This window comes from Cotesia glomerata, linkage group LG3 (genome assembly GCF_020080835.1).
Source record: "Cotesia glomerata isolate CgM1 linkage group LG3, MPM_Cglom_v2.3, whole genome shotgun sequence".
NCBI classification, from domain to species: Eukaryota; Metazoa; Arthropoda; class Insecta; order Hymenoptera; family Braconidae; genus Cotesia; species Cotesia glomerata.
This window is the reverse complement of record NC_058160.1, coordinates 8,964,373-8,989,061: the sequence shown is the minus strand read 5'-3', so window position 1 is coordinate 8,989,061 and position 24,689 is coordinate 8,964,373. Positions and strand designations below refer to the sequence as shown.

The following is a 24,689-nucleotide window of genomic DNA, read 5'->3' as shown; positions in this document are numbered from 1 at the left end:
AAATCCAAGTAACCGATATGATTACTTATGATTTTCGGAAATTAAAAAATTTTGTTATAAATTTAAAAATTAAGAAAAATTTTGGAACGTACTTGGTGTGCGTCATTGTGTATTTCAATTTTTTTAAAGTCCTAGTAAATAGATTTTACGAATTTCATTAAAAGTAAAATATTTTGCAACCGCGCACACTAAATACGTTCCAAAATTTTTTTCTTAATTTTTAAATTTATAACAAAATTTTTTTTAATTTCCGAAAATCATAAGTAATCATATCGGTTACTTGGATTTTTTAATTTTTTTATTTTATATATTTTTGTAAAGAAAAAAACAAATTTTTTTTCTTAATAGTCTTATGAACGTGGATTTGGCGCGATTTTTTTACAGTGAAACTGTTTTTGTTCGGATTATTATTATTATAATTATTGTGGTAAGTGGTATTTTTTCTTACCAATGAAATTTCTTCTTACCGACTGTAAATAGAGAGCGCGCTACCTGTCAGAAGTTTAAAAAAGCAGAGCGAAAACCCATGCTAGTGACGTTGAAAAAAAAAAGTCCCTAACCGCAAACTAGAGAATAAATATCGGAAGGATTGCAAGTACTGAGAAATATCAGTCAGTTGTTGACTTGAAATAAGCAGAGTAAAGATGGATTCTCGTGTAAATGTTGAATATTTCCAATGAATCGTTTAAACCTTGTCACTCGTCTTATCATTTTTCTTATCTTAATCGAATTCGCAGTAACTCACCCGGATCATAGTTTAGCAAGAACAACTAGCCTATTATAATATTAAAATAAAGGAGTCGGTCGTTGAACTGTGTACTGATAAATTGGAAATATAACGAGTGAAGAAGCTGCAAGCATGATTGTACAGGAGCCAGTTCAGGTGAGAAAGTGTATGCACTTGAGCGATCGATCTGCAAACTCATAATAGCAAATAGCAAATCCAGACAGACCACTCAGGATATTTATTTGTCAGCGCTCTTAATTAATTTAATTTTTTTTTCTCCATTTTATTCATTGAATTATTTTTTCTAAACGTCCAGTCAACGTGTGTTACGTCTTTGAGCATGTATATGTGAATATTTCGCGTATGAGTGTACATGTACAAATGCGATGTGAAATTGCGTATGTAGTCTAGTCTCTAGTCTGCGCATCTACATTTACACTTATTGACAATTCAACATATCGATATTCCAATTTTAATCTCCTTTGAGACATACTTTCAATTACCCCAATTTCCAAGTTATTTTATTCAATGTCTACACTGTTAGTTATTTATAGAAAATATATTTTTTTTTAATTATATTGAAATTTAGAGATTATTTTTTTAACAAATAATTTAATGCAAGAAAAATTTATTTAAAAAAATTCACAATTAAAAGCTGTGAAAAAATAATGAATAAAATTTTTTAAAAATAGATTATTTTTAAAGATGAATAAAAAAAGTGTCTGCTGTTTTCAGTGTCATTTTTTTAAAGTTATGTTTATAATCCTAAAGTTAGCCGACGTTTTTAATTTTTCATTTTTTCTTTTTTTTTCATTAATAAAATTAGAATTAAAAAATATTTTTTAAAAATTGCACTTATAGTTTTTCAAGTTTTTAATGAACGAAAATTTTTTTTTTATTTTTTTGTATTAATTTTTTCAATAAAAACAATTCTAAAAATTTTTAAATGTCGGCTAACTTAATTTTCATGTTGTTTCATAAAAAATTTTTAGAAAAATAACAAAATAAAAATTATGTAAATGTTTAAAATAATTGTCAGATACTTTATTATTATTATTATTATTATTATTTATTATTTAGACAAAAATTAAATGATACTGAAATTAGAATTTGTAAAAAAATTCATAAAATTATACAAGAATTTTTTTTTTTCTAAAAATAAATTATAAAAATAATTTTACAAGTAAAACTTTTAAAAATGATGAATGAATTTTTTTAGTTATTTAAAAAAAATTGTCAGATATTTTTTATAGTATTTAAAAAAACATTTATTAAAATTTAAAATTTAATCAGTTTTTATTTCCGATAAAAACTCTTTTATTAAAATTTAAATTACAAGTAATAAAATTTAATTACTTGAGATTTTAATTTCCTCGAGAACTTTTATAATTTGAAAAACTAGAGAATAATTTTTTTTATTGAATTGAGGACGGATATTAATTATAGTGTATTTATTTGACAGCCTGAATAGCGAATAATTTATAAAAAAAAAAAACAAAAAGAATAACATCACTGTATTGATTTTTAATAACTGGTTATTAATAAAAAAATTTTTTTATTTATAGGCTGCCATATGGCATTGTCTCAATCATTACGCGTACAATGACGCTATTTTTCTATCAGAAAGACTTTTTGCTGAAGGTAATCATTTTTTTTTAAATATATAAAATTTCAATCACCTTAAGCTATTTTTTTAATAAAATAATTTAATAATAAAAAATATAATAGTTAATAACAATAATATTAATTTCAGTGGACAACGAGGACACACTATTTCTACTAGCCACATGTTACTACCGCGCTGGGAGGGTAAGACAAGCGTACGGCTTGCTGACAAAAAAATCACCGAGCACACCGCAGTGTCGTTTTCTTCTCGCAAAATGCTGCTACGATTTAGAGAAATGGGCGGAAGCCGAGGCGGCTATTGTCGGGGGTTACTACAAGCAAGTTAAAAATTTAGACGACATAGTTTTACAATTCGGCGACCAAGCGTGCTTTTCACTCCAAATAATAGCTAAAGTATACTACAAATTGACAAGAACTTCAAAAGCCAACGAAGCGCATAAATTAGCATTAAAGTTGAACCCATTTTTGTGGCACTCGTTCGAGGAGCTCTGTAATGTCGGCGAAAAGGTTGACCCCAACAAAGTATTTCAGTTGGAAAAAATAGACACCTTCGCCATGTGTCACGGCACTAACCAGCTTAACTATATTTCCGAGCCTGATGTCATTCTTCCCAACACGCCCACGCCAAACATCAATATGTACGATTTATTTTTTTAGTTAAATAATTTTCTGATCTCAAGTTTTAATTAACTCTGAAGTGCTAATTTAATTGGCTCCATGATTCTTGATACCTCGACAAAATATCCCCAGACAAAATGTCTTAAATCGATGTTCTAATTAGCAAATTGTCTAACTCCATTTTAGAGAATCTTCCATTTGTACGAAAAAACAATTAGTTCAAAATTTAATATCACTTTAAAAAATAATTTAATATCTAATAGAGATATAGTATTTTGGTTTGGATCATTCAAATAATTTATAATTGGACTATTGCTACATCAAAATGTTGAAAAATTACTCTCTAAAAAATAAGGAGTTAGATCAATTGCTAATTAGACCGTCGAAATAATTAAATTTTTCAATAAAACAATTAAAAACTGTTCAAATTTGAAAAAAAATATCAAATTTTGCCCTTTTATCATGGATTTTCTGTGTATTTATTCGACAGTAGACCAACACGCTTGTTATCGTGCTGTGTCTTTTTTTACGAATTTTGTTAGCGATTATTTAAGCGTGACAACGGATTAACAAACATTGAAGTTTTAAAATCATTATCTTACACTGAAAAAAAAATTAACTTGAATCAAGAGAAAAATTCTTCAACCAAGAAAATAATTTTTAAGAGTTTCATTTTCTTCAATCAAAATGAAAAATTCTTGAATTAAGTAAAATTTACTTTAGAAGCAAGAAAAATTTCTTAGTTTAAGAATTTTTCTACTCAAATCAAGAAGATAAAATTCTTCAGAATTATTTACTTGATTCAATTAAATTTTTTTTTCTGTGTAAAAAGATTAATATTTATATATATTTAAATATTTTGTCGTAGTGATATTTTATTCGGGGATATTTTGTCGTGGTATCAAGAGACCTGATACCATTTAATTAGTGGAAATTTAAGTGGTAATTAACAAGGTTTGTTTCATCCAGAACTCCAACGCAGGCTGTGATTGTCAATGGAAATAATCAGGGTGCGAGATTGCACCCCTCAATAGAAGAAAGTCCCCAACCACAGGCTATTTTTTACACAAACCTTTCGACGATATCACCCCGCAGCAAACCTCAGCGATATCGTAGTATGTTTAGTAATTCGATGAGTCCTCTCACTCCGAGTTTTGGAATTCTTCCGCTGGACAATAATACGCCAGAACCAACAGTACTACCTTCGTTAGTTACCTTAACTGAGTCTAATGATCAGAAAAGTTTAGCTAAACGTGTCAGTAGTCTTCGTGCCCATGTAGGTGTAAGTATTTATTTTTTTTCTATCAATTATCATATATTTTGGCAAATATTTACAAGTGGGGTCAATCATTTTAATTTTCATTTTTTTGAACGAAATTTTTATTTGATTTTATTGATATATTTTTTTTTTGAAAAATACATGAAAAAATGAACAATTTAAAAAAAAAAGTTGATTATCACAATTTTAACAAGTTTTATAAATTTTCAAAAAAATATATGTTCGTTTATTATGTACTTTTCAAAAAAAAAATATATCAAAAACATCAAAAAAAGATAAACTAGAAATTTTATCCAAAAACATGAGAGCCAAAATTTTTTTCCAATTTTTGAAGGCAAAAAAGCTATCGAAATCTGTATTTTTTTCTTTCGTGACATTTTTTATCATAAATGCGTCATAAAAACAAGCAAAATAAAAAAAAAATTGAAAATGTTAATTTTTCACCTATGTATGGCTAAAAATAGGGTGGACCCCACTTGTAAATACCAAAAAAATTAAAGTCAAATTAAAATTAAAAATTAAATAAATTAAAATAATTTTTTAGTTCTAAAATTTTTTCTTGATTGAAATTCTTAAAATAAATTTTTTGGCCCAAATTTTTTTTTTAAAGTTAAATTTTTTCATTAGTATATTTTGTACTTATAAAAATTTTTCATATAGATAAAAAAGTTGAAGACTAATTACAAAGCTTCAGCTTTCAATTATTCACCGAGTAACTTAAACTCCTTTCAGTGAGAATCCAACGGTTGGTTGCCGAAGAAAGTTAATTTTTTATTAAAATTCTCACAAAATAACTTGCGCTTGAATTATTATTCTTCAGAACAAAAAAAAAGTTTACTTTAAAATTTCTTTATAACTCGGTGACCTAGTCAATAATAAATATTAATAAATCTTCAATTATGTAACAGAATACTTTTAAATTTTTCCACTACCTTGCAAACTTTTTAATTTATTAAAATTTATCTCCAGCTCAAAATCATTTTGCCCTAAATTCTCAACAGTCCCTTTTTAAAACTTAACTTAAAAACTGAATAATTTCCCCCAAATTTACCAAAAAAAAAATATATTTATCATTTAATCTAATAAATATTTTTTTAGCAATTTATGTCAAGAAAAGAGACTCCACTGCAGCAAGGCAAGCCTGTATTTTCCCAGTCAGGAAACACGAGCAACACGGCGAACATCGTAACAGTAACACCAACAACCCCAACACCAGCAACGCCAACTCTCCAGGGTCCAAACGTGCGACGCTCTTCTAGACTGTTTAGTCACAGTTACTCCGTGAAAGAGAACAACAAATCTCCAAACAGGAACAAGTTCACGACACCAAAGTCCCCGTCTCGGAAGACTAAAGCTCGTCTGTCGAAGACTAACCTTAACAAAGCGACATTCAACGAGCTGAACGAGCGCAACAGAAGCGATAAGGAGAAAAGTGAGACAATAACTTCTGAAAAAATGGTCGCTACGACAAATGCGTTGAATCAAAATAGTAATACCAATAACAACAATAATAACAGTAGTAATAATAACAGTAATAATAATAACAGCAACAGCAATTGTGCTACTCAGCAGCAGTGCGCGGTTTTGGTTCAAAAACAGTGTGCAGAAGGTCTGATGTCGCTGTTGAGAGAACTGGGGCTGGCTTATCAGCACTTGAGTCAGTTCAACTGCTCCCAAGCCGTGGAAATTTTAAGCGTGCTCCCAAAGCATCATTACAATACTGGCTGGGTCTTGTCAATGCTGGCTCGAGCTCACTTCGAGATGAATGATTACAAAAAAGCCGCGAATTACTTCGCGGAAGTCAGACAGTTGGAGCCACAGAGGATGGACCTGATGGAGATCTACAGCACTGTCTTGTGGCACTTGCACTCCGAAGTCCAGCTATCCACTTTAGCCCAGGAGCTGGTCGCTGAAGATCGCAGCTCTCCTGCGGCCTGGTGCGCGACTGGTAATCTTTTTTCTGCACAGACCGAGCACGAAACCGCGATAAAGTTCTTCCAGCGCGCGATCCAGGTCGATCCTAATTTCCCCTACGCCTACACGCTGCTAGGACACGAATATGTGTTGACTGAGGAACTGGAGAAGGCTGTTCATGCGTTTAGGAACGCGATCAGGCTGGATCCCAGGCACTACAATGCTTGGTTTGGATTGGGAACTATCTATTCTAAGCAGGAACAGTATAGCTTGGCTGAAGTTCACTTCAAAAGGGCGCTGCAGATCAATCCGTATCACTCGGCTATCATGTGCCACATTGGAGTCGTTCAACATGCATTGAAGAAGACCGATCTTGCACTCAGGACTCTCAATGTTGCGATTACTAACGCTCCGGATAATACTTTGTGCAAGTTTCATAGAGCTAGTATTAATTTCTCCATTGGACGGTATAATGAGGCGCTTAGAGAGTTTGAAGAACTTAAAAATATCGCACCCAAAGAATCTCTAGTCTATTATTCGATAGGAAAGGTGAGTTTTTTTTTTATTTTTGTTAATTTGTAGAAATTAATAATTTAAACTCTTGGTTAGATTTAAAAAAAATTTTTTTTTTATTAGTAGAAATAAGAAATTTGAATTCTTGATCGGGTTTAAAAATAATTATTTTTTATACTGAAAAAAAAAAAAAAAATTAATTTGGATCAAGAGAAAAAATTTTGAAACAAGAAAATAATTTTAAAGAATTTTATTGTTTTTAATCAAGACAAAAAATTCTTAAGCTAAATAAAATTTACTTAATTAATTTAAGAAAAAAGTTTCTTAGTTTAAAAAATTTTCTACTCAAATAAACAAGATAAAATTCTATGAACATTAAATTACTTGGAATCTAAAAATTTTTATAATCTATATTAAGAGAATAAGAAAAATTTTGTGTCCAGAATAGTCATATGATAAAATCGGTTTTTTTTAGTGAAATTCAGTGTCATTGCAAAGGTCTTGATTTGAATTTGTGCCTTTTCAAGGTTTCATATCATTCTCACCGATAGTCAATTTATTATGATGAGTATTTAGACTGCATTCGAAAATGCTCCATCTCTAGATATATAATTAAGAAATGATCTTGTATCTTGTGAACTATTGATATTTTTAAAGATATAAGCTCACCCCGACAATACACTCATCGAGATCTTTCATTTGATTACCCACATCAATTTTTCATATATTTTATATATTTATATATATGAATATATGAAAAATATATCAAAATGCATGTGGGTACTCAAATGAAAACTCTTGATGAGTGTAACATCAGGATGAGCTTATATCCTTAAAAATATCAATAATTAAGAAATGACCTTGTATCTTGTGAACTATTGATATTTTTAAAGATATAAGCTCATCCCGAGGTTACACTCATCGAGACCTTTCATTTGAGTATCCACATCAATTTTTCATATATTTTACATATTTATGTATATTATATATATGTATGTATGAAAAATATATCAAAATGCATGTGGGTACTCAAATGAAAGCTCTTGATGAGTGTAACATCAGGATGAGCTTATATCTTTAAAAACGTCAATATTTAAGAAAGTACAATGCAATTTATCAAAAGTCATTATTTAATATAGCAAAATTTTTATTTTGTATAGTTAACAAGTCACGGCAGTCACGTAGTGACTGAAATGTTGCTATTTTTTTTATTTAACTATTTAACTATTCAACTATTGAAAAAATACAAAAATTGTTGAAGGCTAACTTAAATATCATTAAAATTCTTCAAAATTATTTATTTAATTCAAGTAATTTTTTTTTTTCTGTGTACTTATTTAATATCGATGAACAATATATTAAGTATTTAACTTTTTATCTTTAGATTACCGTAAAGTTAGGTCTACCTTAAGGTTATGGGCCCAGTTTTAGTTAAATTATTTTTTTTTTATTGTAGGTTCATAAAAAACTTGGCAATACTCATTTGGCGCTGATGTACTTCAGTTGGGCTACGGATTTAGACCCCAAAGGCGTTAACAGTCAAATTAAAGAAGCTATTTTAAGTCCTGGACAAGGTGATGAAGAAACGCCAGTTGCTAATTCTGGTAACTAATTTTTTTATTTATTTCTGTGATAAAATAAAAAACTTTTTTTTTTTAAATAAAAAACACTAAATAAATTTTGATTATTAAATTTTTCAGGAAACGAGCAACAGGGTCAAAATATAACCCAACATGAAACAGAAGGAGGTGGTGAACTAACGGCCGAGGTCAGCGGTCTGGCAAGTACAATAAGCGTAGTAACAAATCAAGATGACAGCGATGACAGCTTATGAAGGCTCCGAGCAAGCCACGTGAGTTTGCTTGCGTACCGATTAAACTCCAGTATCCGTCGTCGTCGACTAGCTCGTTACCGTCTGAGACGCCTCCAACGACCTCGCCACCGCCTTAGTCGTAATCGTAATCGTCATCGTTATCGTCGCATCTACTGACGTAAAAAAAATAAAAATACACAAAAAGCAAAAATAAAAAACCATCAAATAATTATTTAATTTAAAATAAAAAGAGCTAGAAAGTCGTGAGGAATCAAAGGGGCCCACGATAAGAGTCCCATAAAATATTTTAGTTTTTATTTCACTAATAAAGACATTTAAAAAAATGATCATTAATAAACGCGTGTTAAAGGTCGCAGTAAATTTATTATTACTATTAATATCATTATTTATTATTTAATTAATTAATTATACTAAGTATAACACACTGTCATCGTGATTTAATATAATGTGTAAGACCAAGAGGGCAAAAAAAAATTTAATTACGAAAATTCTAAATAAACGGAATTAAATATTTTTTGCTTTATAATTCTGTACATTGTATATTTAATGTCTTGTATATTTAATTGTTTTTGTACTTGTTTCGAGTCTTCTTTATCTGTTTCTTTTTTTTACATACAAACAAATTTATTACTGAGATTTAATTGTTTTTATCAACTTAAATAAATATAGTAACGACTGAATATTAAAAAAAAGAAAAAGATCGAGGGAATAAAATACGAGAGTCTTGTGTAAATGTAAATTATTAGTATTTTATCGTTATTACTATTATAATTATTAATTAATTAATTAAAAAATTAATTGATTGATTATTCTATATTATATTATATTATTATTATTATTATTATTATTATAACTATATAATTATAATTGATAATATATATAAATATGAACGATAAATGAGTTGGCTGTAAAGAGCCCTTTAAATACGATTATTTAAATAAAATCAAGTTAATAAACGAGTGCAATTGGTCGTTGACGATCTGATCGGAACATAAGCGTCGAGTCAGCTTCAAATAAAATAATTAATTATTATGTGACTGAGATCGCTCGATTGACACTAGTGGGGCTGTAGCTATCAAATATGTGTATATATGTACACATATGTATATTCCCGGTATTGATTATTAATATGGGAGAACTATTATATTAATAATTGGTAATCTGGTTTATATATGTATGTGTATGTCTATATATTATTATATATATATATATATATGGTAAAATAAATTATTTAATCGGATTGAATATCAAGAGTTGTAATCTTGAGTGTTTTCAACGTTTTGCAGCTCAGGATTATTTAAATAAAGGATATGATAAATTTGAAATTTCATTTTTATTTTTCCTTGTCTTGTGATTTCTTTTTTCTTAATTATTAATGAGGAAAAATTTGTCTGTGGTGTATTTATATTATGAAAAAAATTTTTTTAATTTTATTTAGGATCATAGAGAAGGTCTTGATATGAATTTGTGTATTTTCAATGTTTCATATGCTTTTATAAAATAATTAATTTATTATAATAAATTTTCAAAGTAATTATAAATAGATTAGAATTTCGCGATAAAAAAATTTGTTTATTTATTTTTTTTTTGTATATGTGAATGTGGTTGTGTGTGAAAAAGTAATTTATATAATTAAGAGCCTAAGAAAAATTTTTTTATCGTAAATTGGTTTTGATATTTTTTCAGCGATATTTATGATTTAAATATTTTTAATTTTAAAGGCATTTTTATAGTTTAATTTGGTATCATCAAAATTTTGATAAAAATTTAGTTTATATATTTTTTAATGATAGTAAATTTTTTATGTTAAATTTTCGGAGCAGTTTTTAATAATTTTTTGATTTTATAAATTTTTTTCGACGCATTTGTTCATCATTAAATAATTGTAATCTATATTATTAAGAGAACAAGAAAAATTTTGTGTACAGGATAGTCATATGATAAAATCAGTTTTTTTAGTAAAATTTAGTGTCATTGCAAAGGTCTTGACTTAAATTTGTGCCTTTTCAAGATTTCATATCATTCTCACCGATAATTAATTTATGATGATAAGTATTTAGGCTGCATTTGAAAATTCTCCTTCTCTAGATACATAATTAAGAAATGACCTTGTATCTTGTGAACTATTGACATTTTTGAAGATATAAGCTCACCCCGACATTACACTCATCGAGACCTTTCATTTGAGTACTCACATCAATTTTTCATATATATATATATATATATATATATATATATATATATATATATATATATATATATATATATATGTATGTATATATATGAAAAATATATCAAAATGCATGTGGGTACTCAAATAAAAACTCCTGATAAGTGTAATATCGGGGTGAGCTTATATCTTTAAAAACGTCAATATTTAAGAAAGTACAGTGCAATTTAACAAAAGTCATTATTTAATAAAGTAAAATTTTGATTATTTATAGTTCACAAGTCACGGCAGTCACATAGTGACTGCAAGGTTGCTAGTTTTGAATTAAAAATTATTAATTAATATTTTTTTTATAATTTAATTATAAATTAAAAATTTTTATTTAAAAAAATATATATATTAAAAAAAACGACATACTGATAAATAATAAAATATGCATAGCATATAATATAATAAATTATAATATGAGTAAAGAAAGTTATCTGGCAAGCGATAACGGTAGATTTAATACAACTCAGCAAATAAAAACTCGACATTTAACAACAATCTTGAAAGTAAACTTGTTACTGTACTAAGCGCAAGACATATCATTTAATAATGACTCCAGCTGGTAGCATGCAAACAGGTAAAACTCAAGTGTAACCAGACTAATTAAACAACTTTAAAGCTGAGCATAATTAATAATTAATCAGTACATAAAAACTTTTTGTTTCAGTTCTTGGGTCAACGGAACTATCTAAGCTCGGCAGAACGCTAACTCACGAGCATCTGGCGCTGGATTTTGATAAATTCTACGTTCCGCCGCCTCGGGAACTTTCGAAGCACTTTGGAGCCAACTTCGATATCAGGAACCTCGGGTTTATCAGACAGTACCCTTACAGCAGTCGTTACAATGTTACTTTTAATGATGCAGAAACTAGAAATGCTATTTTCGAAGAGATTAAATTATTCAAATTACACGGCGGTGGGACTATTGTGGAGAACACTAGTCATGGAATTAAACGCGATATTTCGTTGATGGTTGAAGTTAGTCAACAGACTGGTGTTAATATTATAGTTGGTACCGGTGAGTTTCATTATTATAAAAGTTATCTGTTACTTACTTATCAGGAGGAGAATTTTAAGGGGTCTTAAGAATTTGGAATTTAAAAAAAAAATAATTTTTTTTTATTTCATTTTTGTAATCTAGATATATTGAAGTATGTGCACAGAAAATTTGATGTCAATCGGACAAGTATTTTAAAAGTTATCCGGATATTTGCAAAGCCTAATCGGAGCGTTAAGACTTCAATTGGGCTGAGCCCGGACAATTTTAAGCGCCATTTTCTCAAAACTCGATTTTCGAATAAATTATATTTATTTATATTATATTTATGCTATATAGTATTTTTTCTGCCCTCCGGCCGGAAAGTGGCAACTTTCTGGCCGCTGCGCTAAGCAAAGTTGCCACATTCCGGCTACGTCGAGCAGAACAATAGTATACATACCTTGGCCAGTAAAAAGTAAAGCCTCAGATCACATGTTTGTCAACCTCGGCTTTGCCTCGGCTAACAATTACATGTGATCTGAGACTTTTCTTATTTTACTGGCCTAGGTATGTAATATACTAATATTATACATGTATATGGGGCATTCCACGCCAAATCGGACGGTTTCAAAATTTAAATTTTAGATATTCTCAATTTTTTGGTATTTTTTAGTACCCCCCAAAAGAAGCCTCATAAATTATGAGATTTTGACATTTTTGTTTTGATCACTGGTTCAAACAATATCGAATTTTCAAAAAAACCGCTCTTTTTTTGGTTTTTTGCTCGTAACTTATTTAATAATAGTTGAAATTCAAAAATTTTGTTTTCAAAATTGTCGTTTTTAAATGCCCTTTTCAGAAAAAAATATAAAAAAAATATTCAAATTATTTTTCATTAAGATTTTTTAAGTTTAAGTTTTTAACCGTGTTTTCCAAATTGTGTGCATCCGTCGATTTTTTTGAAAATTTGCTATTTTAAACTTCTATCCTTCCTTCAACTTTTAAGCCCGGTCCGGTAAAGGTCCTTACATAATTACTATTTTTTATCGATTTTTAAAAATTATAAATTATTATCAGTACCGATTCTTTAAACTCAGTACTTCTTTTTTACTTATAATAAATTGATTTTGATATATTTTTGCCCCAAGTAGGCATTTTAAAGAAATAAAGAAAGACTAATTTGATTTACGAGTAACTATTAACAACCGTTTTTATTTATTTTCATGTTTTTTTTAAATATTTTACATAAACGACCGTTTTGTAAACTTGAATACTCCTTAGTTATTATTATTATTAAGTATAAAAAAACTCTACAGAATTTGTCGAAATAATCTCTGATCATATAAAAAATTTATTGCAAGATCATGAGTTCATAGCCATTTGCGATTTTGCAGAAAATTATGCTTTTGTGATACAAGATGCAGTGCCAGGGTTTCATTGTAACAATAATCAAGCAACGATTTTTCCTGTTGTAATCTATTTTAAACATAACGGCGAATTTATTCACCGAAGTTTAGTCATCATATCTGATAACAATAACCATGACACTGTCGCCGTTCATGTGTTTCTGAAGATTGTTACCGATTTTATAAAAGAGTTGGACCCCAATGCAGCTAAAGTTTTTTACTTTTCGGATGGAGTTCCACAACAATTGAAGAACTTTAAGAATTTTGTTAATATTTATTATCACAACGAAGACTTTAACTTAGATCCTGAGTGGCATTTTTTCGCAACAGCACATGGTAAAGGGCCATGAGATGATATTGGAGGAACGGTAAAAAGAAAAGCAGCAAGAGCAAGCCTTCAACGGCCACTTGATGACCAAATAACTACAGTAATAGAATTTTACAACTGGGCGTCGAGACCAACAAGTCTATTAAATATTGTTGTCAAACTTTCACCTGAAAGAGACTATATTGAGGCAAAAAGAAAGATTAGATTTGCGATACAATACCGCTGACCATTACAGGAACTCAAAATTTTCATTCAGTTATTCCCAGGAGCAACGGAAACATAATAACTAAGGAGCATTCAAGTTTACAAAACGGTCGTTTATGTAAATTATTTAAAAAAATACGAAAATAAATAAAAACGGTTGTTAATAGTTACTCATAAATCAAATTAGTCTTTCTTTATTTCTTTAAAATTCCTATTTGGGGCAAAAATATATCAAAATCAATTTATTATAAGTAAAAAAGAAGTACAGAGTTTAAAAAATCGGTACTGATAATAATTTATAATTTTTAAAAATCGATAAAAAAATAGTAATTATGTAAGGACCTTTACCGGACCGGGCTTAAAAGTTGAAGGAAGGATAGAAGTTCAAAATAGCAAATTTTCAAAAAAATCGATGGATGCACACAATTTGGAGAACACGGTTAAAAACTTAAACTTAAAAAATCTTAATGAAAAATAATTTGAATATTTTTTTCTGAAAAGGCAATTTAAAAACGACAATTTTGAAAAAAAAATTTTGAATTTCGACCATTATTAAAAAAGTTACGAACAAAAAACCAAAAAAAGAGCGGTTTTTTTGAAAATTCGATATTTTTTGAACCAGTGATTAAAAAAATCTCAACATTTATCAGGAGGTCTCTTTTGGGAGGTACTAAAAAATACCAAAAAATTGAGAATATCTAAAATTTAAATTTTTGAAACCATCCGATTTGGCGTGGAATGCCCCATATACACATTATAATATCATATAATATTATTATTATTATTATTATTATTATTATTATTATTATTATTATTATTATTATTATTATTATTATTATTATTAAGTTGGTGAGCAAGATTTATCGAACAACCGCTGATAAGATCAGTCTCTAATTCATAAGCTATTTTCTTAACTATATTTTTGAGTAATTGATCCAAGGATTAATAATTCCGATAAATATTTTAGTTTTTTATAAATAATTTAAGGCTAAAATTTTCATCGAAAATCGTTAATTTTTTTTGTCAATCCGCCAATTTGTTAAAAATAGATATTTTATGATCCCCTGGATTAATCACTGGATAATATTTTATATTAGTAGATTTTTTTTGGATTTTTGAATTCCGATGATTCACAGTTAAGATATCGTGCTCGCCGCAAGTAACTTTTTTTAGAGGATCTCCCAGAGATTGTCTGCAGGAGCTAGAAAAATCATTATTTGTAAAAAAAAAAAAAGAACTTATTAATAAAATTAAAAGTTCCTACTATATATCTAACAATTTTCATATTAATCAATTAAAAAGTCTCTTTAGAATTATTAAAAAATCGCTTTTTTCCTCCTAAATGCTGACTCTTTTATTTCAATAAAGAATTTTCAATTGAAATTTTAAAAATAAAATTTAATTTTTATTTACAGGTCATTATGTCGAAGCCTGTCAGAAGGATTTAATAAATGAAGAGCAAATGTACAATTTAATCTTGAAAGAATTAACAGAAGGTTGTGAAGAATATCCGAGTATCAAGGCAGGATTTATCGGCGAAGTTGGAAGTTCTTGGCCGATAACTGGTGAGTATTTTATAAGAAAAAAAAAAAAAAATAATAATGATCTTCAATGATATTAAATCAATTTATTAATTATAATTATTGCCTATTTTTTTCATCTAGAGTTTGAAAAAAAGGCGATACGTGCTACAGCTAAAGTCCAGAAACAACTAAACTGCCCAGTGTCTTTCCACCCCGGAAGAAACTCCCAAGCGCCTTTTGAAATAATGAGAATTTATCTAGAAGCTGGTGGTGATAGCAAGAAAGCTGTCATGTCTCATTTAGACAGTTAGTTGAATTAATTTTTTATTTTCAAGTAAAAGAAGAAATTAATTGTTTTGTTTGGAGTTATTAATAATATTTTTAAGGAACGCTGATGAAAAAAGACGAGCTTTTAGAGTTCGCGAAACTGGGCTGTTACACTCAATTTGATTTGTTCGGGACTGAGTGCTCGTACTACCAGTTGGATGAGAAGACAGATATGCCTTCGGATGCTCAGAGACTCGATAGGATTGGGTGGATAAAGCAGGATCGTGGAGTCGAGCAGGTTCTCATGAGTCACGATATTCATACCAAGCATCGACTGGTAAATTAAATTGATCTTTTTTTTTTTTTTTTTTTTTTAAGAGAGAATAAAAAAATAACTCTTGCAGGTTCGATTTGGAGGACATGGCTACTCTCATATTTATACAAACGTTCTACCCCGAATGCCAGCCAGAGGATTTACTGCTCAAGAAATTGATGCTATTACTATTGACAATCCTAGAAGATGGCTGGCTTATTAAATTTAAGTTTTTATCATGATATTTAGGATTGAGGAAACAAATTTTACTTGAAAAATTGACTTTTGTATTAAAAATTAATTTTATTTAAAAGAAAAAAATCTTTAAAAAAAATTATTTCAGAGAATTTTAAAGAATTAATTTTCTTAGATTAAGAATAAAATTCTTAATTCAAAAATTTTTCTGCTTTTAACTCTTCAGAATAATTTATTTAGTTAAAAATTTTTTCTGCTGAATTAAATCAATATTTTTATCAGAATAAAAAAAGTTGAAATAAAATTTTTAAATATCCTCTAAAATTATGTAAGAATTTATTAAATAATAAAATTCCATAAACAATATTTAATATTGTTTTTTTATTTTTTCTAAGTTTATTTAATAATAAAAATTGACTTTTGATTATTTATACCAAAATACATAATTTTCTTTTCAATAAATCGGCTGTAATAAAAAAAATTTATTAATTTTATAAACTTTATAATAAGCAATAATATTTTAACGAAAATGCTCTACTTCCAGATACATAATTAAGAAATGACCTTGTATCTCGTGAACTATTGACATTTTTAAAGATATAAGCTCATCCTGATGTAACACTCGTCAAGAGCTTTCATTTAAGTACCCACATTATTTTTTCATATATTTATATATATTATATATATGTATATATGAAAAATATATCAAAATGCATGTGGGTACTCAAATGAAAGCTCTTGATGAGTGTAACATCAGGATGAGCTTATATCTTTAAAAACGTCAAAAGTTAAAAAAATACAGTGCAATTCAACAAAATTCATTATTTAATAAATCAAAATTTTATTTATTCAAAGTTCGCAAGTCACGGAAGTCACATAGTGACTGGAAGGTTGCTAGTCGATATTATTACTCTAAAAATTTATAAAACTCGTTTTTAAAACTAATTTTTTTTTCAACAAAATAACAAACATTAACTTAAAAAAAATGATCAATTATCCTCTAAAACTGATAAAACTCTCCTCAATAATATCAAAAGAAAATTTAACCCTATCAAATCAGATAATCATTGATAAAAAATGAAAAAGTCCTCCATCATCGCAACTTATGCTCTCACCAGGTAGAACCACCGCGAAGCTAAATAAGCAAAAAATCAGCACAATGATTGGCACGTAATAGTGTCTTAAGGTGGGGTTGACCACTTACACTCTCTTGGTTGCTCACACATACAAACTACATCAGATGCCCATGGAGCAGGCGCGTTGATCGTCATCCCGACGCACGATGAGCCGCGAGGTAAAGGCCCGACGTACTCGCGCGCGGTCGCGGTCGCTACTCGTGTCCCAGCTAGCATATGAGCACCATCCGGCGCAGTGAAACAGGACAAATAATCACTAGATTATTTCCTTCGAGTGATTTTTTTCAAAAATAATTACCAAGTTTCATTTTATTTTTCCCGATAAAAATTTATTGATTTTTTTCGGAGTGAATTAAGTGGATTTCCAGTCAGTGTCCCCTATACAGGGGAGAAAGCTAAGGACATACGTGAAAAGAGAAAGGACTAGACACGCCTGACGATGGATTACGGCGGAGGTGGGCTAATGCAACGAGAGCTTTCATTATTTACTTAAAATCAAGGTAATTTTAATTAAATTTTATTTTTTATTGTAGAAAAATTATTTTGTAAGTTTTAAAAAAAGAAGAAAAAAGTTTTATTTAATTTTTTTAACGCGTAAAATAAATAAAATAAATATAATAATAATAATGTTAATGTTAATAAATTATTTAATTGTAATTATTATAATAATATAAATAAAATAAACGGGAGAGACACGAAGGGAAGAAGAGATCCGCTTGTAAAGATGTTTCGAGGTCGCGAGGGCATACTAGGCTACTAGGCAATGGGGTAGTGCAAAGAGTGCATTAAAGTGGACGGGCAACGTCACCTTTGCTTCCTCTTCCTCTTCCTCTATTTTTCTCCTACGTCACGAAAGCTCTATAGATGTAGATAAGGACGTGCGACGTTAATGTCTTTCTTGGATAAGAAGAAATAGTGAGAGCAGATAGGGGAAGAGAGAGGGACTCCTCGTACTCTGCTAGTACTACTGTCTGACATACGATGTGAGAGTGAGGTCGATAAGGATCAGGGTCGATATTATGCGTGACAGAGATATTGTATTGTAAGTGCGGGAGAGTACGAGGAGAACTTACTTTTTTATTCATTTTTATGGGTGTTTTGGTTTTTGAGGGTGGTTAGCTGAGCAGTGTTTATTCTGGGGAAATATTGAGTTTTGGGTGCACTGGAGGTTTGCTGGAACGCGAGATTAAGATTGCCGCGAAAGTGTGAACGAAAGGCGAGAAAGAGGCTGGTTAAATACCACCCCTGGGGGATAAAGTAACCTAGATGTTTAAATGTGTATTTTTCGAGAGATTGATATTTTAGTTTCTCGGGATTTTATTAGAGTTTTCTTTTTTTTTTTAGTTTGCGGTAAATATTTTTATTCGGAAGAATATTTGGAGGAGTGAAAGTAATTTTTTTGGAAATTATAAAAAAAGTAATTGAAAAATTTTTTGATACTTTAATATTTTTAATCTATATTATTAAGAGAATAAGCAAAATTTTGTGGACAGTTTATTTATAAGATAAAATGGGTTTTTAGGGTTGAATTTGGTACCGTTGAAGAAGTCTTGATCTGGAGTTTTGTGCCTTTTCAAGGTTTCATATCATTCTCACCAATAGTCAATTAATTATGATAAGTATTTAGCTTGCATTCGGAAATACTCTACTTCCAGATACATAATTAAGAAATGACCTTGTATCTCGTGAACTATTGACATTTTTAAGGATATAAGCTCATCCCGATGTTACACTCAACAAGACCTTTCATTTAAGTACCCACATTATTTTTTCATATATTTATATATATTATATGTAAGTATATATGAAAAATATACCAAAATGCATGTGGGTACTCAAATGAAAGCTCTTGATGAGTGTAACATCAGGATGAGCTTATATCTTTAAAATATATATTATATATATGTATTATATATGAAAAATGTATCAAAAATGCATGTGGGTACTCAAATGAAAGCTCTTGATGAGTGTAACATCGGGATGACTTATATCTTTAAAAATGTCAATAGTTAAGAAAGTACAGTGCAATTTAACAAAAGTTATTATTTAATAAAGGAGAATTTTATTTATTTATAGTTCACAAGTCACGATTGTAGTCACATAGTGACTGCAAGGTTGTTAGTATTTAATTAATGAATTAAAAAAAAATTCTTTTGAACAGCAAGAATAACTTTTTAAACCATCAAAAATTATTTAAACAACTTTTTGAATACTTAAAACTGTTTTAATAATTTTTATAAATATTCAAAATTGTTCAAAAGTTTCTAAATAATTTTTTTAATTTTTTTAATCTTAGGATTTTTTTTATTCATTTTAAAGTTACCTTAAAATTGAAGAAAAAAAAATACGAAACACTTTTGTTACTCAGAACGATCTTTAATATATCAATGAATACTAAGATATCGAAAGAATATATAAAGTTTGAATTTAAATATATATTGTCTTTTTATTCTCAAAGTATTCTACCATTTTTTCGGACAATCGGAATGAATATTTCATCGAAAAAATTCAAATCCTTTTTAAAAAATTTAATTCCTTTTTAAAAATTCAAATCCTTTTTAAAAAATTCAATTCCTTTTTAAAAAATTTATAACTATTGTTTACCGAGTAAAAAAATTTTTTTTATAAAATTAAAAAACTTTTAGCCAAATCAAAAGGGGTTGGGGTCAAAAGTGATCGATTACTGATATATATCTTATTACTTAACATTATAAAATAAATCATAACAATAAATCGCTCAAGTTTCTATTAAATTTAACATTAACCAGACAGTGTTAATAAATAATTAAATAAATTAAAAAAAACATTACCGAGAAGTTTAATCAGCCAGAGTGAGCACTATCGTGTGACTGATGTTATCTAATAAAATCCATTAATATCTCCCTGAAAAAGTTGGCGCTGAAACCCGAATTGGATTTTTGGTTCTATTAAATAAAAAGCAGGAGCAAAAAGCTTTGATTGAGAACGAGCGCGAAAGTAATACAAAGTAAAAATTGGGAGGTTGATAGTATGCTGATTAATATTCAATCAAATGAGGGGTTTTTCACCCCCGTTCACTTCTATTCCATCAGCTCGGTACTCGGGCGGCTCTGATCATGTTCACATTAAACCCACGAGACCGGAACTGCAATTTGCGAGCTCGGATAATCTCTGTGGATCGATGCGTTTATCCATAGATAGATAGGAAGGATACTGAGATGGAGGATGGAGATGAGTGCATCATCAAAAAGGGTATGGACATCCCGAGCCTGATACCAGACGCATCAGAGGGATCTATGCAACACGGCGATTCATTATACCGGAAACGATCTATGCCTTCTAAGTCTATCCAAGACACGTTTTATTCAATCTCCTCGATGGCTATTTAACTCGATTTATATTTATGCATTTTATCGAGACGCAGCGATAAAAAGGACCGAGGGCTTGAATATGGATGACTCACGTCAAGGCTTGAGTGTGCCCTTGCATTTTTAGTTACGATTCAGTTGCTCTGGGTTGTATTATTATGGTTGTTATTATGATAGCGCCTTTTTATTCCGTGTGATCAATACTCTGTTTATTAAGCTTTAATGCGGAAAGTTGTGGATTTTGTTTTTTATTTTAAAGGTAATTGGTTGTTCAAAGGAGAAATATTGAATTTTTTTTAATTTGTTAATTAGTCAGTAATAACATGGAAATATTTATAAAGATAATAAAATAGATAATTTAAAGTATGCTTTATAATTTATATCAATTCGTTTTTGTACACAAGAATTTTATTTCTACTTTTAAATTATTATCATTATTGTGACTAGCAACCTTGAAGTTACTATGTGACTGCCGTGACTTATGAACTATAAATAATTAAAATTTTGCTTTATTAAATAATGACTAATGTTAAATTGCACTGTACATTCTTAACTATTAACGTTTTTAAAGATATAAGCTCATCCCGATCTTATACTCATCAAGAGCTTTCATTTGAGTACCCACATGCATTTTGATATATTTTTCATATGTACCATATACATATACAGTACCGACGGAAAATTTCCGGACAACCTTCTTGTTAACTTTTTAATTTAAATAATTGATACATAAACAAATTAACTTGATCTATAAAGAAAATGCTATTTTATTTTACAAAGAGTGTACGATCGTGTCATTGACTTTCTTCTTGATTTATTTTACTTTTAATAATCATTTCAATAAATTTTTATCTTGTCCGGAAACTTTCTGTCGGTCGTGTATATTATATATATTTTAAAGATATAAGCTCATCCCGATGTTACACTCATCAAGAGCTTTCATTTGAGTACCCACATGCATTTTCATATATTTTTCATGTATACTAGACTGTTTCAAAAAAATCGACAATTTTTTTTTTTCTTATTAATATCGAAAATATTGTTTGAAATGACGAAAAAAAAATCCTGTGAAAATTAGAGCTCTTAATATTAATATTAAGAAGTGCCGAGTCGAAAATTTCAATTTCCCATTTGATTAACGTGGAAAATTTTTTTTTCTTAGTTTGGAGTTTTGTAACTCTTTAACAAGTCATCGGACAAGTTGAGTCAGAACATATTTTTGTAAAGAATTGAATGCTCTACAAAAAATCTCTCTTATAATTTTTCGATAAACCGATGCGTTTCGAAGATATTCAACTTTAAAATATAATTTATAATATTTTCTCATTTTTTTTCAATTTTTTGACGAAACTATCAAGTTTATCAAAAAATTTTGTCAAATTTCTAATACCATCGTATCTAAATTTGTCAATAAATTCAAATTATTTTTTTTTTTCGGCTAATAATTATTTTTATTCAATTTTTTAACTTCCCGCTAAGAAAATTGAAAATTTTCAAAAATCGGGAAGTTATTGGTTTCACCCCGTTTTTTAAAAATCGAGTTTTCAACGGATGTTGACGTTTAGGGATCCTAGGAAGCTTCCCCGAATATGTGTGTGTGTGTGTGTGTGTGTGTGTGTGTGTGTGTGTGTAAACCTCTCATAACTTTTTAACGGCTCGACCGATTTCATCGTGGTTTATGCCATTCGAAAGGGCTTGATCAAACTTAGATTTTGAATACACTTTGGACCGATTCGGACCTGTAGATTTTGATAAATCTTAAAAAAACTACAAAAAAAATTTTTTTAATGTTATTTTTTTGGAATAACTTTTAAACGGCTGTGCCGATCAATTTAAAAAACTAATCAGCTCTTAACATAAAAAAACCACGTCAGCTCAAAATGACACGAAAATTATATTTTTGAGCTCGAAGAGCTCAAAAACGTAGTAAGTGCAATTTTAAGCGCTTAAGTATGAAATTAGCGGGAAATTGCAGGAATGGCCCTTAGGGTCATCCGTTTTTCTAATTTTATTTTCTTAACTTTGTGACATTAGAGTAGTTTTAATACAATTCTGAAATATTTTCCTGGACTTTTAAATGAAAAATTTTCTTTTGGTACAACTCTTAAAAAAACTGATGACAGCTCCAAAAATTCTCTATAGTCACTCCTTGGATGATACTTCTGCAAAGAAGTTAAAATTCAAAATATTGATTAATAAACTGTTATTTTAAACTCGTCGAAAAGAAAAGAAATGATGAATGAAATTGAACCAAAATACAAATAAATTTTGAACCGATAAAGAGAAAAGTAAAAAATCTCCATATTTTATAATTCTTTTTCTATCATTTTAAAGTCAATAAATTATTCAATCAGCAACTAACATAAAATATTTGTGAAAAACTTGAATTAATACATATTTTCTTCATCTACCTCCATCAGTTCTTCATATGTTAGAGGTTTTTGTGGAAAATCATCAATAAATCCACGCCGACCTGATGATTTCTGGGCTAACAATAATTCATTTCCCTCTTCACTTAAGGTTTTGGCTGCTATCTTGTGAGCAATATGAAATAACTCCTTCAACTTATTCTTATAAACAGTTTCATTTTTTATTTGCGTGGATGATTGTTTTCGTTTACAACTACGCTGCAACTTTTCCACTTTTCGAAAATTCTTAATAACTTATTGATGGCATTTAGAGTTTAAGAAGTAGGAATTTGGGTCTTTTTTCATTGTTCTTGAACCTCGGTCACTTAAGGCACGGTAAATAAAGCACTTTCTTCAACACTACATTTTTGTACTTTATGATTATAGAAAAATAAAGCTAAAACGTCCCTAAAAGTTGGAAGTTTACGTCCAACAAGACCACTTATTGGAAAACCATTTAAATAAACTTCTTTATCCATTTTTCATAATCGATTTCATCCATTCAAAAAAGTACTCAGTTACGAAATAAATTTGAGAAAAATAAATATCGGTCAACAAATAATTGGACATATAACACATGGAAAAAGAATTCTAGGATAAGAATTAATTAATTACAAAAAAATGAATTTAAAATACAAGCCAAAATATTCACAAAAAACAATGATAAACTATAGCAACAATAAAAGTCCGAATTTGGAGGTAAGAACAATGGGTAATTATTACCCAAATCAAAAAAGCTCGGTTAGAACGTCGAGTCGCGAAACAATGAGCGTTGCAGTGCAAGGTGGTTAGATACTAAGGGAGGGGGCGTCCTCGAAGCATTTTTGATGGTATGGTAGTAGTGAAGTTAATTAAGAACAAATAGTACAACCGATGTCTTCTTTGTTTCGCGCTTCGATCATTTTGACTGTGAAACTAGCTTCGATAAATAATAAAATTATAAACGGCGATTGCGTGGCCGAGCGGTTTAAGTCTTAAACTGCCCGTACAACAGTCGCTCAGGCGTAGGTTCGAGCCCTGGCAGTCGTAATTTTTCTGCGATTTCCAAGGCTTGCTCCCTTGCCGACTGTACCCTGGCCAGGTTTCTGTGGTTTCCTTGGTCACTGTGCTAAGGGGCGGGGCACAGGCAAATGCGGGTACAGACTGTAAGTCGACCACAGCCGCGGAAATGAGGTAAAGATGGTATTTAGTACACATCAAGCACAATAAATAGTAGGAAAGGACGTAAAAATTCCACGTGTCTAGGCCTGAAGGCTGACGCGTAAGATTCCAAAAAACAAAAAAAAATAATAATAATAAAATTATATTAGCACATTTTTCTTAAAATAATAAAATTAATTGCATAAATTTGAAATATATAATATTATAAACTTATAGAATCCAATAAATAATGGATAATAATAATTTTAGTTGAAAAAAAAAAATTTGAATTTATTGGCAAATCAAGGTACGATAGTATTAGAAATTTGACAGTTGAATAAAAGGATCTGTGAAACCAAATAAAATTTAGAATACAAAAAGTCTGAAAAATCTGACAAAATTTTTTGATAAACTTGATAGTTTCGTCAAAAAATAGGAAAAAAATGAGAAAATATTATAAATTATATTATAAAATTGAATATCTTTGAAACGCATCGGTTTATCGAAAAATTATAAGAGAGCTTTTTTGTAGAGCGTTCAATTCTCTACAAAAATATGTTCTGACTCAACTTGTCCGATGATTAGTTAAAGAGTTACAAAATTCCAAAGTAAAAAAAAAAAATTTTCCCACGGTAATCAAATGGGAAATTGAAATTTTCGACTCGGCACCTCTTAATATTAATATTAAGAGCTCTAATTTTTACAGGATTTTTT

The 24,689-nt window shown here is 29.1% G+C and overlaps 3 protein-coding genes across 7 annotated transcripts in view; all 3 read left to right on the top strand.

Annotated features, from left to right (window-relative positions):
• The first annotated feature begins 599 nt into the window (after positions 1-599).
• LOC123260593 (cell division cycle protein 27 homolog) lies at positions 600-8,994 on the top strand. Of its 2 annotated transcripts, none has more exons than XM_044721775.1 (7): positions 600-883; positions 2,293-2,368; positions 2,481-2,991; positions 3,941-4,247; positions 5,349-6,713; positions 8,134-8,281; positions 8,378-8,994. In XM_044721775.1, exons 1-7 carry the CDS (start codon positions 860-862, stop codon positions 8,509-8,511), a joined length of 2,565 nt encoding a protein of 854 aa, XP_044577710.1. In that variant the 5' UTR covers positions 600-859; the 3' UTR covers positions 8,512-8,994. The 2 variants fall into 2 exon arrangements, with proteins under 2 accessions (XP_044577710.1, XP_044577709.1); XM_044721774.1 differs by having other exon boundaries at positions 601-883; positions 3,941-4,253.
• Positions 8,995-11,118: 2,124 nt separating this feature from the next.
• On the top strand, positions 11,119-16,050 carry LOC123261557 (phosphotriesterase-related protein). The gene is made up of 6 exons (XM_044723207.1): positions 11,119-11,306; positions 11,397-11,747; positions 15,062-15,211; positions 15,311-15,475; positions 15,556-15,773; positions 15,841-16,050. The coding sequence occupies exons 1-6, from the start codon at positions 11,279-11,281 to the stop codon at positions 15,970-15,972; spliced, it is 1,044 nt and encodes a 347-aa protein (XP_044579142.1). The 5' UTR covers positions 11,119-11,278; the 3' UTR covers positions 15,973-16,050.
• Positions 16,051-17,238: 1,188 nt separating this feature from the next.
• Positions 17,239-24,689, top strand: part of LOC123261944 (protein FAM135A) — a 53,351-nt gene continuing 45,900 nt past the window's right edge. For 3 of the 4 annotated variants that reach the window (XM_044723845.1, XM_044723846.1, XM_044723843.1), the window contains exon 1: positions 17,239-17,580. The gene's annotated coding sequence lies outside the window, so the exon portion shown is untranslated. Of the gene's footprint in view, positions 17,581-18,101; positions 18,123-24,689 lie in introns of those variants that run through there. The other variant, XM_044723844.1, reaches the window with a different exon arrangement.

What these genes read in the sequence shown, in the direction of transcription:
- LOC123261557 (XM_044723207.1), top strand. Translation starts at nt 11,279, where the DNA reads ATGACTCCAGCTGGTAGCATGCAAACAG. An exon ending in AAGTTCTTGGCCGATAACTG is followed by an intron (nt 15,212 to 15,310) that starts GTGAGTATTTTA and finishes TTTTTCATCTAG; the next exon opens with AGTTTGAAAAAAAGGCGATA. An exon ending in TGTCATGTCTCATTTAGACA is followed by an intron (nt 15,476 to 15,555) that starts GTTAGTTGAATT and finishes AATATTTTTAAG; the next exon opens with GAACGCTGATGAAAAAAGAC.
- LOC123260593 (XM_044721774.1), top strand. Translation starts at nt 860, where the DNA reads ATGATTGTACAGGAGCCAGTTCAG. An exon ending in AGAAAGACTTTTTGCTGAAG is followed by an intron (nt 2,369 to 2,480) that starts GTAATCATTTTT and finishes TATTAATTTCAG; the next exon opens with TGGACAACGAGGACACACTA. An exon ending in GTCTTCGTGCCCATGTAGGT is followed by an intron (nt 4,254 to 5,348) that starts GTAAGTATTTAT and finishes ATATTTTTTTAG; the next exon opens with CAATTTATGTCAAGAAAAGA.